Genomic DNA, 19666 nt, shown 5'->3' with positions numbered 1-19666 from the left:
AAAAAAAAAACAAAAAAAAAAACACCCAAGTGTGATGTACACATTTGTGATCAGCAATCTCAGAAGGCTGAGGCAAGCTTAAAGTCAGCCTGGGCTACACAGTTAGACCCTGTGTGCTGTATGCATATTACAGAATGGCTGCACAAAGCAACTGGTTTCTGTGGACATTAGAAACAGATGCCAGACCTACATACAAGTAAGTCCCAGCTATCCCTCCCTGCTTGAATTAGTTTGCTTATACCTCACAGTATCCTCAGCTTTCCCAATGTACACCCAGAGCTTGTGCACCAGGGTTACCAGGGTGTGTCTATTAGTTTGTTTAGAGAAACATCTAACAAAGCTGGTTCACCCACCCTTCATTCATAAAGAACGGGCTCTGTGTGACAGAGATGGACTTGTTTGCACTATCCTCAACAAGATCACATCAGCACCAGAGATTTCCATGATTTCCTTCACTCTTTTACGTATGCAAGCCCATCTGAAGTACCTACTGTGTGCAGAGTTTGTAGGAGAAGACCTCTATGGACAAGGAGTGTACAGATGATGTTACACAGCAGCCCTGCCCTAGGGGATGATGGGAAGATGGAGGAGGAACCATTCATAACAGTCCATATAAGACAGAGGCCTCGCAGCACGTCTCAGAAGGGTGGGGTGGGATCAGTGGGACTCCTCTGCCTCCTCTGGAGCCAGCTGCTGAGGAAAGGGATTCAACACAGGGGCAACTGGGCAACTCAATCTGAAACTAATGAATGCTTGGCAGAAAAAAACCCTTTAAACAGACTTGACTTATGAAAAGGTGCTGAAAGGCAGGGGACTGCACTGTGTGCCAGAAGGAACTGGCAACTAAAGTCCAGAGAGTCTGCATCACGGTTTTTGTTTTTGTTTTTTTTGTTTTTTTCACACTATGATTACATTTTAAGAAAGCGGTACATACGCTGTGTATCAGAGGGAATTGTGCCCATAGCCTAGGAGAGGATAGAGAAGGGGCAAAGAGAGATGGGGCACAAGTCAGGAATGTTTAAGGACGGATGGGGGAGGATGCTGAATGCTACTTGGTTCTTGGGGTACCTCATGCCTTAATGGTGACCTTGAGCACCCGCCCTCATCTCCTTCATGATGACTGTGCGTGATCCCAACAAAGGGAAGGGAGGAGGCTTGGTGCCTAGGCTTAGGCTTAGGCACCAAGAATGTGGGGAAGCTAGCTTGCATGGCAAGCTACCCATAGATCACTGACTTGAATCTCTGTGCCATCTGCACTGGTCTCCAGGATTCTCCACAGTCCTAGAGAGCCCCTGCTGGGAGCACCATGCAGGGTAAAGGTGAGGGAAATTCAGTCCAGTGCATGCTCTACAGATACCTGCAAGCACATCTCTCTACTCCTAGGCAGGCCATTGAGAATGTACTTGGCAAACTGGAAGTGGTCTACACAGACGTGTGTGCCCAGCAAGGAAGTACAATGCACACTTTGTCACATAATGAAATAATGCCCTAGGAGTGGTGGCACACATCAGTCATCCTGGCACTTGGGTGGTGGAGGTAGGGGGATCATTGTGAGCTCAAAGTCATCCTGGGCTACACAGCAAGTCTGAGGCTAGCCAGGCTTCATGAGACCCTGTCTCAGCCAAACAAAACAATGAAACAAACACTGTCCATTTCTTCTGAAATTAAATGGGAAAGCAGTGAGCAGTAAGCATTTGCTTTATATATATATATTGAGACAGGCTGTTGCATCTCTATCTCTGACTCTCTGACTAGCCTGGAGCTCACTGAGAAATCCAAGTTGGCCTCAAACTTGCAATTCTCATTTTCAGCCTTTTGTGTGCTGGGATTACAGGAGTGGGGCAATACACTCGTACTTGTTTTCTGTGCCTGCAATTAAAAACATATAGAAGTTTTCACTGTAGATAACATGATTGATTTTACATTTATATTATATATTATTATATATAATATAATATATGACATAGCACATATATATGTCATACACATATATATACACATATATATGAGATTTCCTCTTATTAACGGGTATGTTCTAATTACAGAAAACATTTTCTTTTTTCTAGGTTCCTAATACTTAATGAACCTTGTTATAAATGATGCTTTCTGCATTACTTTGCAAGGAAAGGGACAGGGGAGCTTAAATCAAAAGTCACAAACAGGTGATTTTAAATTTACTCTCAGTAAAAACACAGCAATGACATGAAGAGAATAGATCCTGAGTACCCCCTGAGGACTAACTGAGGAAAAGGAAACATGAGAGGGACACGGGCCTGGAAATGTAGACAGGGCTAGGTCCCAGAGCAGGGAACGGGACTGTTAAAATCCAGGTAGCTACTGACAGGGGTCATGTGAACATGCATGTCTCTAAGAAATGAGATTTACTGTCAGTGTTAAAACATCTTGAATGGGGGGCTGGAGAGACAGCTTAGCCTCTTGCAGGGGACCTGGCTTCTGTCTCAGTATCCACTGGTGACTTATGGCCATCCATTAACTCCAGTTCCAGGGGATCAGATGCCCCCTTCTGACCTCCCTGGGCATAAAGCACACACATGGTATGCATACATATACTCTCACATAAAATAAAATATATAAATCTAGTTAAGAAAACAACAACCTTGAACGCCCTTAATTGTGACCCCAGCAGCAGAAAATATGCAGGTCCAAAAATGACAGTGTGTTCTAGGCAGTGAGTTGTAAACTCTCTAACACAATGCAAACACCCCAGCAAAGGGCACATTCTCTTCCTTTAGCCTCACTCCCTACCCAGCAACCCAAGCAAGAAGCCCCAGGGGAGCTGTGCTGCAGGATTGTGCAGAGGCCATAGCTCACCCAGGATAGTTCATCCCAGGTTCACAATCTTCCCCTGCCTCAAGGAGGTCCATTTCCCAGAATCCTCCTGGCTTCCAAGTCTTTGTGGATCAGTCTCCTAGGAGGCTACCTCCCACTCACTTCAATGAGAAGTGAAGTGAGTATATGTCATGAGGTTTTGAAATGATTACTGTCACAACTGTGAGTCCCAAGCATCGAGAGGACATTTTAATTTTAAATTAATACTATCTCTATGAGCCCTGGCACCACCAACTGGCGCTTCAGACTCCATCACCTTCCTTGTGTGATAATCAAACTAGTTGTTCAGGTTCAGAAGAAAAAGACAAATTTTAACTTTCTTCTGTAATACTGCTTGCTTCTATGACAACTCCTTTGATGGCATGGCTTTTCTACTATTGCTCACTGCATGTTTTATTTTTGTCACAGGGTCTCACAGTCTATCCTAGGCTGGCCGATCACGTTTGATCCTTGTGTGTCAGCCTCCTTAGTGCTGGGATCAATCATAAGCAGTGCTACCATGCCAACCCGAGCTTTAACAGTGAGAACATACAACCGTAGCAGAGTGGCTTAGAAACCACATGACACAACTAGGCATGGTGGCAGACACCTTTAATCTCAGGTGGAGCTCTGTGAGGTCCAGGCCAGCCAGAGCTACACAATGAGACCCTGTTTCAAAAAGAAAAGAAAGAAGCAGGGGTGGGGGGAGAGTTATGTATTCTATATGACTTTTATGATTGCAACCAGATCATAAGGTGCAAATAATACAAACAAATAAATATGAAAGCATAGCTGCAGAGGCTGGCCCACCTGCGGCTGTTTACATAAGCATCTAGACCGCAGAAGGACAGATAAGTAGCTATACTGATTTAATTCCAGATGGTATCTCTCTGCTGTCACCAGGCTCTGAAGTCCTAATGCAGCCCAACACCAAAGAGTCACAAACAGTTACATATCTTCCACATCATTAGTTCATTAAGGCAAATGGCTGGAAACTGAGTACATCCTGGTAAAGCATTTCTACATTTTAAAGGAATAAATAAATATTCATAGCACTTGCACTGGGCAGGGGGAAAGAACTCTAAAAAGATCCATTTATGAAAAATGTGGTGGAGTGCTTGAGCCCTTGTGTGTGTGAGAGAGAGGGGGTAGGGAGGGAGGAGAGGGAGAGGGCAAGAGGGAGAGCTATCAAGATCCAGATACTAAGTATGTTTTTATTGCATCTATCATTCATTCACAATTTGTATTCCTTTAGTCAATTAACTTAAAATATTTTCAAAAGCTTAATTAATTACTTAATAATGGCTAGAATAGAACCCTTTCACAAGTCTTATTTGTGTATGTGTGTGTAGGTCAGAGCATAACTTTCTAGAGTTGGTTCTCTCCTTGTACCATGGGGTTCCAGGAATCAAACTTGAGTCATCTGGTTGGTAGCAAATGACTTCACATGGAGCTGTCACCAGCCCTAGAACAGAACTCATTATCCTCCCTTACTTAGCTCTCTTTAAGTTTAGTGGCCCAGTCAGCCATCCTGTCCAAGGCAGAGCCATGGTCAAGTCCATCTGATACTAGACTGGCTTTTCCTCCAGCCTCCTCAGCCACTCTGATCCCAATAAGGCTATAGCCACCTAACTGATGGTGACCACAGTGGCTGCCTGATTGGTTCCCTTCACTCATCAGCTACACAGAAACCAAAATCGTATGTCACAAATGCACGTCCAAACACACCAAACCCTACGAAGAATGCTTTTTACTCCGTACGGTGCAGGAGAAAGGTCAGACTCCTGGATCAAGTCCAACCATGGTTCCTTAACCATCCTCACTTCTTGCAGGCCCAGCTCTAGATCCAGTACACATGTGTCATTCTTCAGCTGGAATGTTGCCTTCCAGAAGGGTTTCCACTCCCTTCATGTCTCGGCATGAATAGAAGGCCTCCCTGCCTCTGAAGATGGAGATAGGGCTCCTGGATTCCAAGACACACAAACCCTCCCCCTCCCTTCTCTCACCCTTGATTCTATTATCTGATAGTTGCTCTACTAGCAGTCTCACTTGAAGGTAAAAACGGCTTCAGTCTTCTTTCTGGATTTTTTTCCTTTGTGGAAGTCAGGTCTCGCTCTCTTTTTTCTCTCTTTCCTTTTTTATTAATCATTTTATTCATTTACATTTCAAATGATATCCCTCTTCCCAGCTACTCCTCCACAACCCCCCATCCCTATCTCCCCTCTGCCTCTATGAGGGTGCTCCTCTACCCATTCACCCACTCCCCCACTCCTGCCTCACTGCTCTAGCATCCCCCCTACACTGGGGCAGCATCAAGACTCCACAGGACCATGGGCCTCCGCTCCTATTGAAAGTCAGATAAGACCATCCTCTGCTACATATGCATCTGGAGCCATGGATCCCTCCATGTGTACTCTTTGGTTGGTGGTTTAGTCCCTGGGAGCTCTGGGTGGTCCAGTTAGTTGATATTGTTCTTCCTATGGGGTTGCAATCCCCTTCAGCTCCTTTAGTCCTTCTCCTAGCTCTTCCATTGGGGTCCCAACAAATGTAGACTGAAACCTGGTCTCTTTATGCTGTCCAGGCTTGTCTTGATCTCCTAAGGCTCCAGAGAGCCTCCTGCTCTGTCTGGGACCATCATACAACTGTCTCATTGTTGCCATTGACTAGCTCTTTGCCTGGGACATCATTAGTATCCAGGAAACACTCACAGCCTCTACGCTTCCAAACCTCCACTCCTCAATAATAAAAACGCTCCAAAATAACACATTAAGTGCTCAGGGAAGCCAGTCACAGGCTCTAGCTCACTAAGCAGCCCCTGTATATTATCTCAAAGCACTCTGGTGTGTTCCTGTCATAACTGTTGATAAAATTCAGAAACGCTTGACATTTGTAGTGAAGATCACAGTAGGTAGCTGGTGGCTTATGGTGGTAGCTACCATCCCTAGTCCTGTGTCAAACAGGATAGCTTATAATGCAAAGAAAATTAAATTTAACTGATCTCTCAAAAAAAAATCACATTACTCAAATTCTAGTAACACAATTAACACACACACACAGATGAGAAAACCCAGTCTTAAGTGTTCTTTCCACAAGGCAGAGGGGAGGGAGCCAACATGCTGTAATGCCCAAATGTTCCAAGCACCTGCTATTTCTATGCTTCCTGGACCCCTAGCCCAGCTGGCTCTAGTTTCTGAAATCTCCTTAATGAGAATCACTGGGTGGACACAAGGGGAAAATTATCTGCAGAGCTAAGCATGGCAACAAGCTCAAGTCTCGGCAAGACTGCACGCCGTATGGACAGCATCTCATAGTTCTCAGAGCACGGCTGTGCTCATCTGTTTGTTCTGCACTGCCCCCAAGAGAGTTGGATCACCTCTTTGTCCCCACTACTTGACAGTGGGAAAGCCACAGACACCAAGTTTGTGTCTTAAGGTCACAGACCTGGTGAGGACAGAAACAAGTCGAATCTTTTGTTCTGGCTCCCAGGAGTCTGCACTGTTCCCATGCAACATGCTTGTTTGGATCCACTTGTTCCACTTCTCAGGGAAGGAAAGATAGGGCTGCAGGGACAGCAGTCACATCTGCATGGATAGGAAACCTCTCTGTTCCCACTCTTCTCTTCCCCACTCTTCCAGCCTACATAAGAGGCAATTACAGGAAACATAGAAGACACGGTGCTCATCACAATAGGGAGGAGGACACACTCCCCTTCCAGTTCCTTTAAATATCACTGCTGCATTTCTCTACAGAATCATATACATCACTCTTCCAAGGAAATGCACCTGACCCAGAGACCTCACAGGCCATGTTCCTTTACAGGGCAAAACCATTAAAAATAAAAAGGAGAAGAAGGAAGAAGAGGAGAAGGAGGAAGAGAAGAAGAAGAAGAAGAAGAAGAAGAAGAAGAAGAAGAAGAAGAAGAAGAAGAAGAAGAAGAAGAAGACGAGGAGGAGGAAGAGGAGGAGGAGGAGAAGGAGGAGGAGGAGGAGGAGGAAGAGGAGGAATAAAATCCAGAGTTGATTTTAAAGTAACACAATACCCTTAATCAACCAGCATTTTAAAGTGCTTTTAATAAAAGAAACCATGGAGTTGAAGACCACATGCCTTGATAGCTAAAATTCAGAGTTTCAGTGTTGAAGCCTTGATGATTATAGACTGAACCTCTGAACCTGTAAGCCAGTCCCAATTAAATGTTGTCCTTATAAGAGTTGCCTTGGTCATGGTATCTGTTCACAGCAGTAAAACCCTAAGACACCAGTCTTTTCCTTCTTTTACAATAAAAAGGATTTCTGAAAGGTGAATAAAAGAAACAGATAAAATTTTGAATGGAGATATTGAAACCCACACTTTCCTACTAGCTTATGATGCTTATTTAAATGTCTTGATTGAGAAAAAAGTTATAAACATTTGTCCTTGTAAGGGTTTTAAAGCATACACACCAGTAATGTGGAATAAATTCATATTGTACAACCATCACCAGGATCAATTTCCACAAGTTTTTTTTAACACCTCATATTGAAATTCTACACTATACTCACCAAGCAGTGCCAATCCCTGCCTCCTTGGCCACCAATCTATGCTTTATCTCTATGGCTGTGGCTAGTATAGCTATCTCTTATTAGTGGGGTCACATAATTATATTTGTGTTTAGCATATTTCACTAAACAAAATGTAACACACATTATGATTTCCTTTATTTTTAAGCCTAAATAATAGTTTACTGTGGTATGTGTATGTACAAAAACATACATATATCATATTTTATATTCATTTCCAAAATACATTTTAAACCTAAGCTCCATCTTGAAATTATCGTATATATTTTCATAAACAAGTGGCTCCAAATTTACTCATTTGGGGACTGAATCCATATGTTATTTGTGTGAGTAGTTACAAAGACTGATACAGGGTTCAGAATAGCAGCTGCTTCCAGTGCAGGTGGTCACAAGAGGCACCAGGAAACTCTCTGAGTGGAGAGGATTGTTCTGGATCCTGATGGGTATAGATCTGCCCCACAAGCATGCCCTTTGTCAAATTGCATGGAGTTATATGCTTAAGAGTTGTAAGGTTCACGCGTGTGGAAGTTACACAATACTTTCTGAATGAAAAAAAATCATTCTCCCCTGCCTCTCTGAAAGAGGACTCAGGGTAAGATTTTCTGAGAAACAAGGAAGATTCTGCAGTTCAACCTCTGATGCTCACTGCTGCCTTCATCTTGGGGGCTGGCAGTGGGTCTCTAGCACCCCTAAGTTTCAGCCCATGGGCCTGTGTCTTCACTGGGTAAGCGTAGCTTTGCCTGGGAAAATCTGTTAAGTACACTGTGGGCTAACTACCCACACTGTTGCATCACCTGCCAGGGCTCATTGGTGGTTTAGAGTGTGCTGCTCGCCTGCCTGGGAGCAGAAATGAGGTGTGCCTCCTTGCGAGTCAGGTACCAGGACAGGTGTTCCCGGTGATGCAATGCCATCAACCAGCCCAAAGAACAAGGTCTCTGGAAAGTCCTAGGACAGCAGAGTGTGAGGTCTGAAGAGAAGGGTACGATACCTTGGCCCTTACCAAGGCTGACTGTAAGCCATTACTGTGGCATTGGGCATGGTTCAAGTCATGACGTGGTGAATGTTGCCTCTTTCCTACTAACTGTGGCTACATGATGCCTCTCCATGCAATATGTCTCCATAAATGACAAGTTTAGACCACACCTAGTCCTGATGAGGTTCCTGTTAAACTACTTGAACCACTCCTAAGTCAGACTTTTTGTTGTTGTTGTTGTTGTTGTTTTGAGACAGGGTTTCTCTGTATAGCCCTGGCTGTCCTGGAACTCATTCTGTAGACCAGGCTGGCCTCGAACTCAGAAATCCGTCTGCCTCTGCCTCCCAAGTGCTGGGATTAAAGGCATACACCACCACCACCTGGCAAGTCAAACCTTTTTTATTCTCAATTTGCTATGTAAATTTTCGCCCACACTGCAGGACCCAGAGGCTGACAATCAGAAGTTTGTGTATACCAAAGAGCAAACTTCTTATCTTAAAGAGTCTTAGAAACACAGAACAGCTGCTCCTAAGGCGAAGGCAAACCAGAAGTGGACAGCCAGGGCCTCCCATGCTGCCCTAGCTCACTGTTCTATTTTAGAAAGGAGAGCTTCCTGCTACAGACAAGACACACTATTATTCGAGCTGAAGACCCACTGTGCAGCCAGCTCTCCCAGAAAACTGCTTCCATGGTTCCCATAACCTGAAGCCTCAGGACAAAACTATTCTTTGGGGGGGGGGAGGTCCCTCAAAATAAGCCATATTGTTCCCACATTCTCAACACTATAATCATGATGCTGAATTCTGCCCTCCCATGCTTGTCTCTTGCTTCTTTCTAAGTAAAATCTTCTATCCTCAGACCTTCTGTTTCCCAGTCTCTGTGTCCTGAAGAGTCTCAGTCTCATTTTTTCTAGCTACACTTGGAACGTCTTATCCAGGATTCCCACTCTTTATATCCCCCGCCCCCAAAGACTACCCCTATCTCAGCAAGGGTGTGGCCGGATGGAATGGCTGTGCATTGCGTTGCATGTGGGCAGAGCCTCACATCTCCTGTTCTCCCTGATAAGCTGTACTCTTTGTTAGCCCTTGGGACAGTGAAATCAGCCCATGCTGGTGAATAGACAAGTGAGTAGATCTTATTGAACAGGACCCAGGATATTACAACCAATGAGAATCTCACCAACCTAATCCCCTGAAAATATTATTAAAAAAATAAATTAAAGCCCTGAGCTGAGTGTAATGGTGCATGATCGCAGGGCTGGGGAGGCTGAATTGGGATGCACGAGAGTTCTGAGACATCATGGCAGAAATCCCATCTCAAACCAAAACAATGAAAAAGCAACAAACACAACTCTAAAATCCAGTAAGGGCCGCTAAGACCTTAGCTCCCTGAGATGCGCAGTGTGTCAGCTCCTCCCAAGGACCCTGTACCAGTTCCTGATCTACATGCACAGGCTGCAAGGTGACTGCTCATCTCGGAAATAAACAGCCCCTTTGCTCCAACAAACGGTCAGGTTATTTCCCTTCTCAGGACCAACTTCAAAATCAGTTCTGGCATGGAGAAGCAACCACATCCAGTGAGAAAGCCAAAACCCTGCTACTTGACTGAGATAACTCTTCAATGTTGCCAGTGTCCTTTTCAACGCGTCTGTTCTCACAGCATCACAGCAGAGTTTGGAGGTTGTACTAGGAACAGAATGCTCCCAGAGCCTTGGCAACAGCAAAAGCAAATCAAGCTGAACCTAGGTTTGCAAGGCTTGGTCTGAAGCCTGCGTCTGTGTCACCTGGCTTTACCTCTGGAGACCAGAACTGTCCACTTCGACAACAAGAGCGTTTACAGAGGCAAAGGGCCGCCTCGTGTTGGGGAGAGCTGTACATAAACATCTTGCTGTTTCTTTGCCAGCACCAGATGAGTGCTCAGCTGTAATTACCCAGGCTGTCTGATTGGGCAGCATGGGCTGGAGTTAAGTTGTGCCACCCAATCAGACTGTCTACTCTGACTGCAGAGGCGTTTCCTATAGATTGCCTGTCATTTATTTTGTATTAGTTGTGTGCGAGTATGAGTGTGTGTGTGTGTGTGTGTGTATGTGTGTGTGTGTAAGTGCATGTGTGCGTATGCAAATGCAAGTGCACATGCCGAACCCACTCGGTAGACCAGGCTGGCCTTGAACTCAGAGATCCACCTGCCTCTACCTCCAGAGTGCTGGGATTAAAGGCATGCGCCACCATCACCTGGCTAATTGTTGTTCTTACTACCTGTGCTTTTGGGTCCTTTTCAGAATTTTCAGGTATGGTACTGCATTTAGAATACACACAAATATCCAAAAATAACTAAGGAGTCATATGAGGGATTTAAAGGAGGGGAGAAAAACCACAGTGGTATAAAGGGACTCGTGGTACAGGAAGGGTTTAATGCAGAGGCAGACAGAAGGACAGGGCTGATGATGGATCATGGGGAGGGATAAGAAACATTAAAGATATTTCAAAAAGCCTACTACTACAGAGGTTTTCATATATATACACATACACACACACACACATAAACATATGTGGAGTATAAATGGAGTTACCCTATGATGGTCAACAATGCTCCTTCTCTAGAAGGATAATAAATAAAAACCCTCCTTCAGAGTTGTTTGCCAGTGAAGTCTCACAGACTCTCAAACATTACAGACTATTGCCAGTGCCCTTGTTATCCTCCAGAACTTAACAGTAAGACCCTACTGTTGAAGACGCCATATACTTGAGTCACTGAACACAGAGAGACCTACCTGGTACTCAGCAGGAAGCATTATTCCTACTGGCCAGCTTTTACTGTGCTGGAAGATGCTATTCACACTAGTCGGGGAGAAAAATGAATTACCAGACTTACCCATAGGGCTCCTATGACTTACATCAATGACCAACCTGGCAAGACACACCCACTGGTACAATAGTGGCCAGAATGTCGGACAGTAGTCAACTACTTTCTGCTTGGATCCAAGTCCTACTCCACAAGATAAAACCCACACTTGGCACACTTGTCAGGCGAAGAACTGTGTGTCTGGACAGGTCATAGGCACTAGGGGAGAACCTATCACTATTACTGCTAAAGATGCATAGTCTATTAAACCGATTCCTAAGAACAAACTGTTACACTTAAAGATTAGTTCACCTTTCAACCATCATCATCAGAGAAGCTTTCTTTTGTAGTAGATGGTGATTTACTAAAAGACCCCAAACTAGTCAAGATGCAGAAAACAAGAGACTGCAAAATGCTCAGCTCCAAATGAGACATCTATATTACATAGCTTCTCCCAGAGCTCAGAAAGAGGGGACAGAAAGGGCGTGTAAGAGTCTGAGGCAATGGAGGACTACAAGGAAAACTGCTTTCTGGACACAGCAGGGCAACGGCACATATGAAATTGATATGGTTAAAGAGACAGTATGTGCAAGACCTGTGAAAGCTCAGGCCAGACAAAATCCTAGCATGGATACAGTTGACAGCTGCTGGGAGAGAGTCAGTTTCTTTAAGATGGGGACCCATGGTGGTTGGTGGTCTGACGACTCTCCAGTGGAAGGCCACACATTCGAGAGTGTATGAGTAGCACAAACTGCATCTGGTGGGTTTAAATACTTAAAAAAAAAAAAGGTATGAAGTTGGGTGGAGAGGGAGGCATGGGGAAAGGATATGTATATTCATATGTATATGTATATGACCAAAATACATTGTTTGAAACCCTGAAAGGATCAAAAATATAAAGAAAATAAAAAGATTACTTCAGTGACAATGACTTTAGATCTCTCTAGAATAAAAACGAAATGAACAAAAGAATTCATGTCACTAGAGGCAACCAAAGTCATTTATTCTTTATTTTGCTTGGCAGTCTAATGAATTTTGGTTTCCTGGACACAGACCAGACCCAAGGCAGAAAATTTAGAAGCAAACTCGACAAGCTAGCTATTTTAATTGCATTTTGTTCATGTTATTAAAGAGGTTGGGTAGGCACACTGCATAAATGTCTGGTGAGAAACAATGAAAGCAGCAGATACATAATCTAAAATTGAAGAAGAAGGAGGAAGAAGAGGAGAAGGAGGAAGAGGAGCAGCAGCAGATACATCTAAGGGTTTCCAAAGCTCATAAGAGTAGTGCCCACAAATGGCTCAAGATTGAGCAGTGTTAATTCCAATTGGTTGGTGTGACATTGTGGAGTATTTTGAATGTCACTGTCATGGGCAACCTTAATTGCCTAGCACAAGACAGACATTCACAGGCTGCCAAAAATGTTACACTATGTTTTGTAAACTATATTTCACAAGGTAGAAAAATAGGCATAGATTGTTCAATTAGATTAGTTTTCATAATTAAAAAAATATTTTGTACCTAAAAGGACACATTTCAGTTATTAAGAAAATTCACTAGTGTGGGACACCTGTACCCAGATAACAGTAAGGAAAGTAAGCCTTTATTTAATCTCCAAGGTGACTACTAGAGCCACAGGTACTCACAAGAACACCTAACATCACTTTTTTTTTTTTTTTAAGGAAAATATCCCCAGCATCCCCAGGCCTCTCTGGGATAGTATATGATGTGTTTATAAAAAGATAAAGAGAGGAGGGGATATGTTCTGTGGGGGTATGGTGAGGTATGGGGGGAAGGAGGTGCCTCTGTGGTCCCATGCCAAGGCCATGTGGTCCCCTGAGGGACCAGCCACACGATGGTAATAGTATAGAATAGAGTTTATTCAGGGCATGGGACGGGAGTTAAGAGGGTAGCAGAGGCAGAGAGAGAGAGAGAAAGAGAGAGAGAGAGAAGTAGAGGAGTAGAGGCCGGCCATAAGCACATGGAGAGAGAGGGGGGAGGGGAATGGGGAGGGGGAAGGGAAGCAGAGAAAGAACAAGAGAGAAACAAGGGAGAGTAAGAGAGTGAGGAAGGGACAAGCAGCCCCTTTTATAGTGAGTCAGGCATACCTGGCTGTTGCCAGGTAACTGTGGGGTGGAGCTTAGACAGAATGCTAACAGTATATACTGGGAATTTTATAGGGTTTATGTCTCCAGCTCACATATGACAATAAGAAGTAAAGTATCCATTCCACACACACACATCTCACCATGACCATCTCCATATCCCACTATAACCCCCACTACACCATGACCACCTCTGTCACCCCACTATACCATGATACCTTTATCACCCTAAACCAAACAAGGAAGAGTAGAAAGGATGAAAACCAAATTACTTACCAATAACATACGGTGGTGTGGGCTCTACCTCCCAAGTGTTCCCATATTGTAAATGACATTACACTCTACACCACAAAACCACTTTTAAGAACTCAATCTATTGTCAGAAAGAAGCGTACATGTGATCTTCATGTATGAGCCACAGGCTTGGAAAGGAGCAAACTGGCAAAGTACCATTTAAGCTGCTCATCAAACCATGTCAATACATAAAGGAAGAGACCCACCCACCGCAGGATTCTACCTTGGTGGAGCTCCAAACAACCCGCTTTCCTGAGTAACCTAGAGAGACATGCTTTGGTGCAGATGGACTGCTGAGAATTGGAAGCAAAGCAGACGAGTGATGAAGAACGCTAAGGCGGTCACACTGTCCTTGACTAAATATGGACTGTAAGAAAAGTGGGACCTCATTTTCTATGTAAGAATGTCTAACTTAAATAGGCACAAAAAGCATGCCAGGCAGAGAGCCCAGGGCCTTAGACAAAGCACAGTATGCAGTTGCCACACAGAGACAGCCATGGAAACTTCATATTGCAAAAGAATGAACAAGAAACCTCAATATTTGAACTATATGGTTACACAAAACAGACAGACTGAATACAAGTTCATGTCAAATGAAATATTATGCTCCATTTAAAGCCATAAACACTTCTAGGGGCTTTTGTTTGTTTAGTTGGGTTCTTTTCTTTCTTTCTTTTTTTTTTCTTTTTCTTTTAGGAATGGTAATGGCGATAGAGCTAAGGACTGAACACAGCACCTTTGAGTATTCTATACAATCAGTCCACATCCCCAGCTCCATAAATATTTTTAAGTTACTTAGAGAAAATGCTTTTGTAGCCTATAAAACATTACACACCTCTCAACTGAGTTTAAAAAACTAGTTGGCAAGAGATGTCCAAATCATTAAAATTTTCTCTTTGTAGTTTTTTTAAAAGTACCTTCCCTGCCCCAGGCCCTGCTTCTCAGTTTTTACCAAACCTTAACAACTGGCATATCTTCCTTTTTATGAATCAAGACCCAACCTCACGATGTGGCCTCCACCTTCTGAGTGCTGGGGTTCTAGGCATGCCCTATAGCACCCTGCCATTTTTACTTTCATAATTAGAAAAATCTCAACAATACAGAATAGATTGAATGGGGTAAATTGTCTCTCCTACTGTAACTTAGAAACTTAGCTTGGGATTGACACTTGAGTTTTTTTGGCCCTTTGATGGTGTGCCCAAAGGTTGTCAAGCTCCTGACATCAGACAAACCCACCTATCAGGTCCTTGAAAGGCTCAGTGAAGTGACCCTGAATGAAGAGTCCTTCCCAAGAGAGGCCTCAGTCACACACTAATACTTGCCCTTCCTATCCCTACACCTCGTGGTCTAGTGGAAACAAAATACTTTGCAAAGGAATGAAGATAGATTTTAGAAAGGAAGAACACTTCTGCCATAGGGTTTTATTACTGTCAGGAGACACCATGACCAGGACAACTCCTTCAGCTCCTGACTTCAGGTTCCTGCCCAGTTTGAGTTCCTGCCTCAAGTTCCTTCAGTGATGGACTACAATGTGGAAGTATAAGTCAAATAAATAAACCTTTTTCTCCCTAACTTGCTCTTGGTCATGGCGTTTCACCACAGCAATAAAAACCCAGGATACTTGGTGATCCTGGTTTCAAGAAAGTCAGGGATTCTTTGTACCTAGTGATCATACAGGCATTTATATCCTGGGGTAGGGGTGGGGAGGGGCAATACAGCTCAGTAGGTAGAGTTCCTGCTAACAAATCTGGTAGCAGGAACCCATTCAAAGGGGAAGGAGAGAAGAGATTCCACAAAGTTGTCCTTTGAGCTCCACATGTGTACCATGACATGCATTCACACACACACATATCCACACACATCTACTCATAAAACTCTAAAATAAACTAGACTCAAGCATTTTGCTCCTTCACTTAGCAATTTGTATTGTTATGTAGTGAAGGCTGATTTCAATAGCTTTATTAAAAAGGTATTGGCTGTTTCTAATGGTTTCTCCTCAGCCAAAGCCTAAGCCAACCTTACTAAAATTAAATATTGTTTTCACTGAATTATCTGAATGATTCATCTCTTCTAACATGAACTCCTGGGTTACAGTATCCCTTTCCTGGGAGCATTCTTTCACAATTTTCCTTTATCTATTGGGACTTTCAAGTTCACAGTATGGAGCTGGCCAGATGGCTTGACTGATAAATGTGTGTGTGTGTGTGTGTGTGTGTGTGTGGTGTGTCTTTCTCACTAAATAAACAAACATAATAAAAAAAATGTAAAAGTCCAAAGTATGGCAGCAAAGATTAAATTTCGGCCTAGGGCAAGACCTGAAAAGCTAGAACTTATTTCTAAATTTCTAAGAAGCCTGAGAAAATTTCCCTAAGCAGGCTTCATGATCATCAGAATCTGCAAGGTGTAGACCTGAAATTCAGGTCTGCCATTTATTATCTATGTAGTTCTTGGGGATGAGATTTTCCATGTCTAGACCTCTTATTCATTCCTCAAATACAAAATGCATAAATTTAACATGACATTTTAACCATGTACTTGATAATCAACAAATGTAAGTGATTAATGTTTTAGACTATCAACCAGTAACCAGTCTTATGGGGATAAGAGGATGGATATGTATGTGTGTGTGTATGTATATATGTGTGTGTATATACACACACATATGTATGTATATATATAATATATATAATAAAACAGTTTCTGCGAAAAATGAAAAGAAATTTTCTCATTCTTTGCTATAATGCTTATGTATGATATTTTAAAAATGTGTTTGTTTATTTGTTTTGTTTGCTTTTGAGACAGAGTCACACTTAGTAGCCCTGACTAACCTGGAACCCTTTCTGTAGACCAGGCTTGCCTTGAACTCCCAAAGACTCACCCGCCTTTGCCTCCCTAGTGCTGGGATTAAATCCACACCTAGCTGAAGAACAGGTTTTGTAATTGCCAGAATACTCCATTGTATTGCCTCCCCAACCAGCTATAAAATGATAGAGAAGTCCATAATGTTTACAGAGAGAATTAGGGAACTAGAATAGACTTACAGGTCTCTTAATGGGAGCCCTACAATATGCATGCTCTGAGACTTGCCTTGTGGCTCCTTTTTGTGATCATTACCCAAGTGCTGGACCATCCCCTGAAAGGTCCAAACTTTTCAGGGGAATCTAAATGTCCCCTCTCAAAGTTCTGCCACAGGCTCTGCGTAAATCACAAACTCGTGCTTATAATCACAAACAAAACCTACCTACCCAAGAAACACTTAAATGACTTTCCTAGTCTTTTTGTTCTTGACAAGTCCGAGGCTTAAAAGCTGATGAGATGTTTTAATAATCTTCTATTTCTTAATCATCTCCAACGCACGTGAAGCGGCTACCTCGTTTTCCTGTGCTTCCATATGGACTCTTCACCTGCCCGTATGAATCATCCTTCCCTACAGAGAGGTGGACTACACCTGCCCATGCAGTGACTGTCTAAAACTCTTCACTCTATCCCCAAACACACAGAGCCCCATAATGAACAAAAGAGCATTTATCCCACTGCTTTGGAAAAAAAAATAGTCCATTTGCAAAAGTAGGTCTATCTTACACTTTTGAAAAGGTACATACAGCTCCCATCCCCAAATCCTATCCCGGGCCTTAGGATATAACAGCAACTGCCTGGAAGCCCTGCAAACTGGTACCAATGCCTCACCGCCGCGGGAGAGCCTGCAGCACCAGATTGGTAATGACGCCACATGGAGATAGCATGAAAAAGAAAGGACGAGAAGGCAGAACCAGAAATGTGCTCCCGTCCAAGGGGGTAGAAGGAAGAGAGAAGAGAGAAGAGAGAAGAGAGAAGAGAGAGAGCCTAAAGTAGAGATAGTCAGTGGTCTGCTATGCAAGGTACCTTCTGGATACCCCTAATCCTTACCTAGGCTAAAAGCAAAGATGTAAATTTGGAAGTACTTGGGAAATCAACTTGGAGACATTGTAAGGCAAATTCTCCCACCATCACTACCATCACCAAACCCTGTGCAAATAAAAAGCCAGCACGAAATCTACTAGAAACTACATGGAGTTCTGGGCCCTAGGTTTACATAATCACAAATTACATAATTCTCATCCCGAGCACGAAACCCCCTTCTATAGATGAAGTTCCCCCATCATCCCGTCGCTTGCCATTTTCCAAAGAACGCTGAAAAAGTCTCCAATATCTGCGGAGGGAGGTGATGGGGTGCTGCAAAAGTCACCCTCGACAAGCTGCAAAGCCGTGTCAAATGGTCCAGGGTGTAGGGGGCCTCGGAGCAGGTGACTCCCTTCCTCCCGCATCCCCCGGCGCCCGGCATCCAAGGCCGAGGCTGGGCGAGCGAGGCGCACCGGGCGCGGCCGGGCTTACCTGCTCCCCGAAGTCGATGGCAATGTTGGTGATGCCGAGGGGCACTAGGAACCGGATCAGGGGCCAATAGTGCGTGAGCGCCGGGAATTTCACCATAGTCCCCGCAGTGGGCTGACCCCACACTCATCTGCCGCCGCGAGGGCACTGTGCTGGGAGGCGCGCGGAGCGGAGCGCAGCGCGGGTACGGAGGCCGCGGCCGGCGGGGCCTGGGGCGGCGGCTGCTCGCGGCGGCGTCCTCTCCAAGCGCTGCAGCTCTAGCAGAAGAGCCGCGAGCTCAAGTCCATCCCCGCTGCCCTCCCACACAACAAAGATCTGCCGGGGAGAACGAGAGGAGGGACAGGGACGGCGGCGGCGGCGGCGGCAGCAGAGGCTTCTGCTGACAGCGGCTCCATTATAAGCGCTCTGGGCCCGGAAATAAATAAATAACCGCGCGCACGAGGCGCCTCCGCCGCCGCCGCCGCCGCCGCCGCGCGGAGGAAATCAGGGGCGGGCGGAGGCGCGACACCGCTGGCGACCCGGGAGGGGGCAGGCCCGGCGCCGCCTCCCCGCTCCGCTGCGCGCGGCGCGGCCGCGGGGGGCGCTGCGCTCTCACAGGCCGCTGCGGTCCGCGCCCGCGGGGGAACCCGGGCGCCACCTGGGCCGGGCGCGCCGAGCAGGAGGCGGGGAGGCGGGCGGGCGGGGACTCCGGGCCGCACCGGCTGGGTGACCCGACACCGACAGCCCCACGCTGTCCCCGGAGCGTCCGGGAAGGTTGTGTGAGCGCCGTCTCTAGAGCAGAGCTCCGGGGACAACCAACCTGAAAAGGCCCCGGCGGCCCGGCGGCCTCGAGGCGGGCTGGGAGCTGTTTTAGGGTGATGGGGATACCGCTGCATCAGAGGGAGAGAAGGATGGTTTCCCAGAACGAGCATCTCTAGGGACTGAGATCTGCGACCCCTGGGGCCCCTGGGGGGAAAATACACCTGGTGGCAGGGACTGACTGTCTGCTCTGAACTAGGGTTCTGGGATGCTCCATGCCAGTCTCCGAGAGCTTTTGCTAGTAATGTGCAACTGTTTACTCATTTTAAAGCCAACCAGTAAATCTGCTTTTAAATTAGAAAGAAAAAAAAAAAAAGGAAAGAAAGAAAATCTGCTCGACTGTGTTATAATATGCCCCCAGCGATTTCCTGATAAATCGATTGCTGAGCTGAGACTTTTACCTAAAACTGAACAGCTTGACAAAGCTTGCATCAGCCGGTGTCCCAGTATAGTGTATGGAAAAAAAGGGTCCAAGGCAGTGACAGAAGCATTCGCAGCAGGGCGGGGCTGGCCTCCATGAGATAAGTACAGTCACAAAAAGCTCAGCTCATAGCAGGTCCTGTGCTTACTTTGGCTCTCTTTTCTTGCCTTAATTTTTTCATTAATATTTATTTTTTATTTTCTTTTCTTTTTATGTGTAGGGGCATTTTTTTTTTTTGTCTGCATGTATGTGTGTCCATCATATGCTTGGCTGGCACCCACAGAGGCCAGAAAAGGGCATTGGATCTTCTCCTAGATAACAGAACATTGTGAGCTGCCATGTGGGTAGTGGAAGGGAGCCCAGGTCCCCTGGTCTTGCCCTCTTGAAATGATTAATTTTTGAACAAGGGGTCTTAGGTTTTCATTCTGTAGCAGTTAAGATAGGTGGTTTGTTCTACTTGTATCTTCCAATGCATCTTGTA

General features: G+C 44.9%; 1 protein-coding gene across 1 annotated transcript in view; it reads right to left on the bottom strand.

Annotated features, from left to right (window-relative positions):
* Ankh (ANKH inorganic pyrophosphate transport regulator) overlaps positions 1–18410 on the bottom strand; it is a 127046-nt gene extending 108636 nt beyond the window's left edge. Inside the window, exon 1 of the mRNA XM_031360422.1 lies at positions 17970–18410. Within this exon, the coding sequence (XP_031216282.1) occupies positions 17970–18065 (96 nt within the window). The 5' untranslated portion in view covers positions 18066–18410. The remainder of the gene's footprint in view (positions 1–17969) is intronic.
* Between the last annotated feature and the right edge of the window lie 1256 nt (positions 18411–19666).

The sequence above is a fragment of the Mastomys coucha genome, unplaced genomic scaffold (genome assembly GCF_008632895.1).
Source record: "Mastomys coucha isolate ucsf_1 unplaced genomic scaffold, UCSF_Mcou_1 pScaffold8, whole genome shotgun sequence".
NCBI classification, from domain to species: domain Eukaryota; kingdom Metazoa; phylum Chordata; class Mammalia; order Rodentia; family Muridae; genus Mastomys; species Mastomys coucha.
The sequence above is the reverse complement of the archived record's forward strand: the minus strand, read 5'-3'. Positions and strand labels throughout refer to the sequence as shown.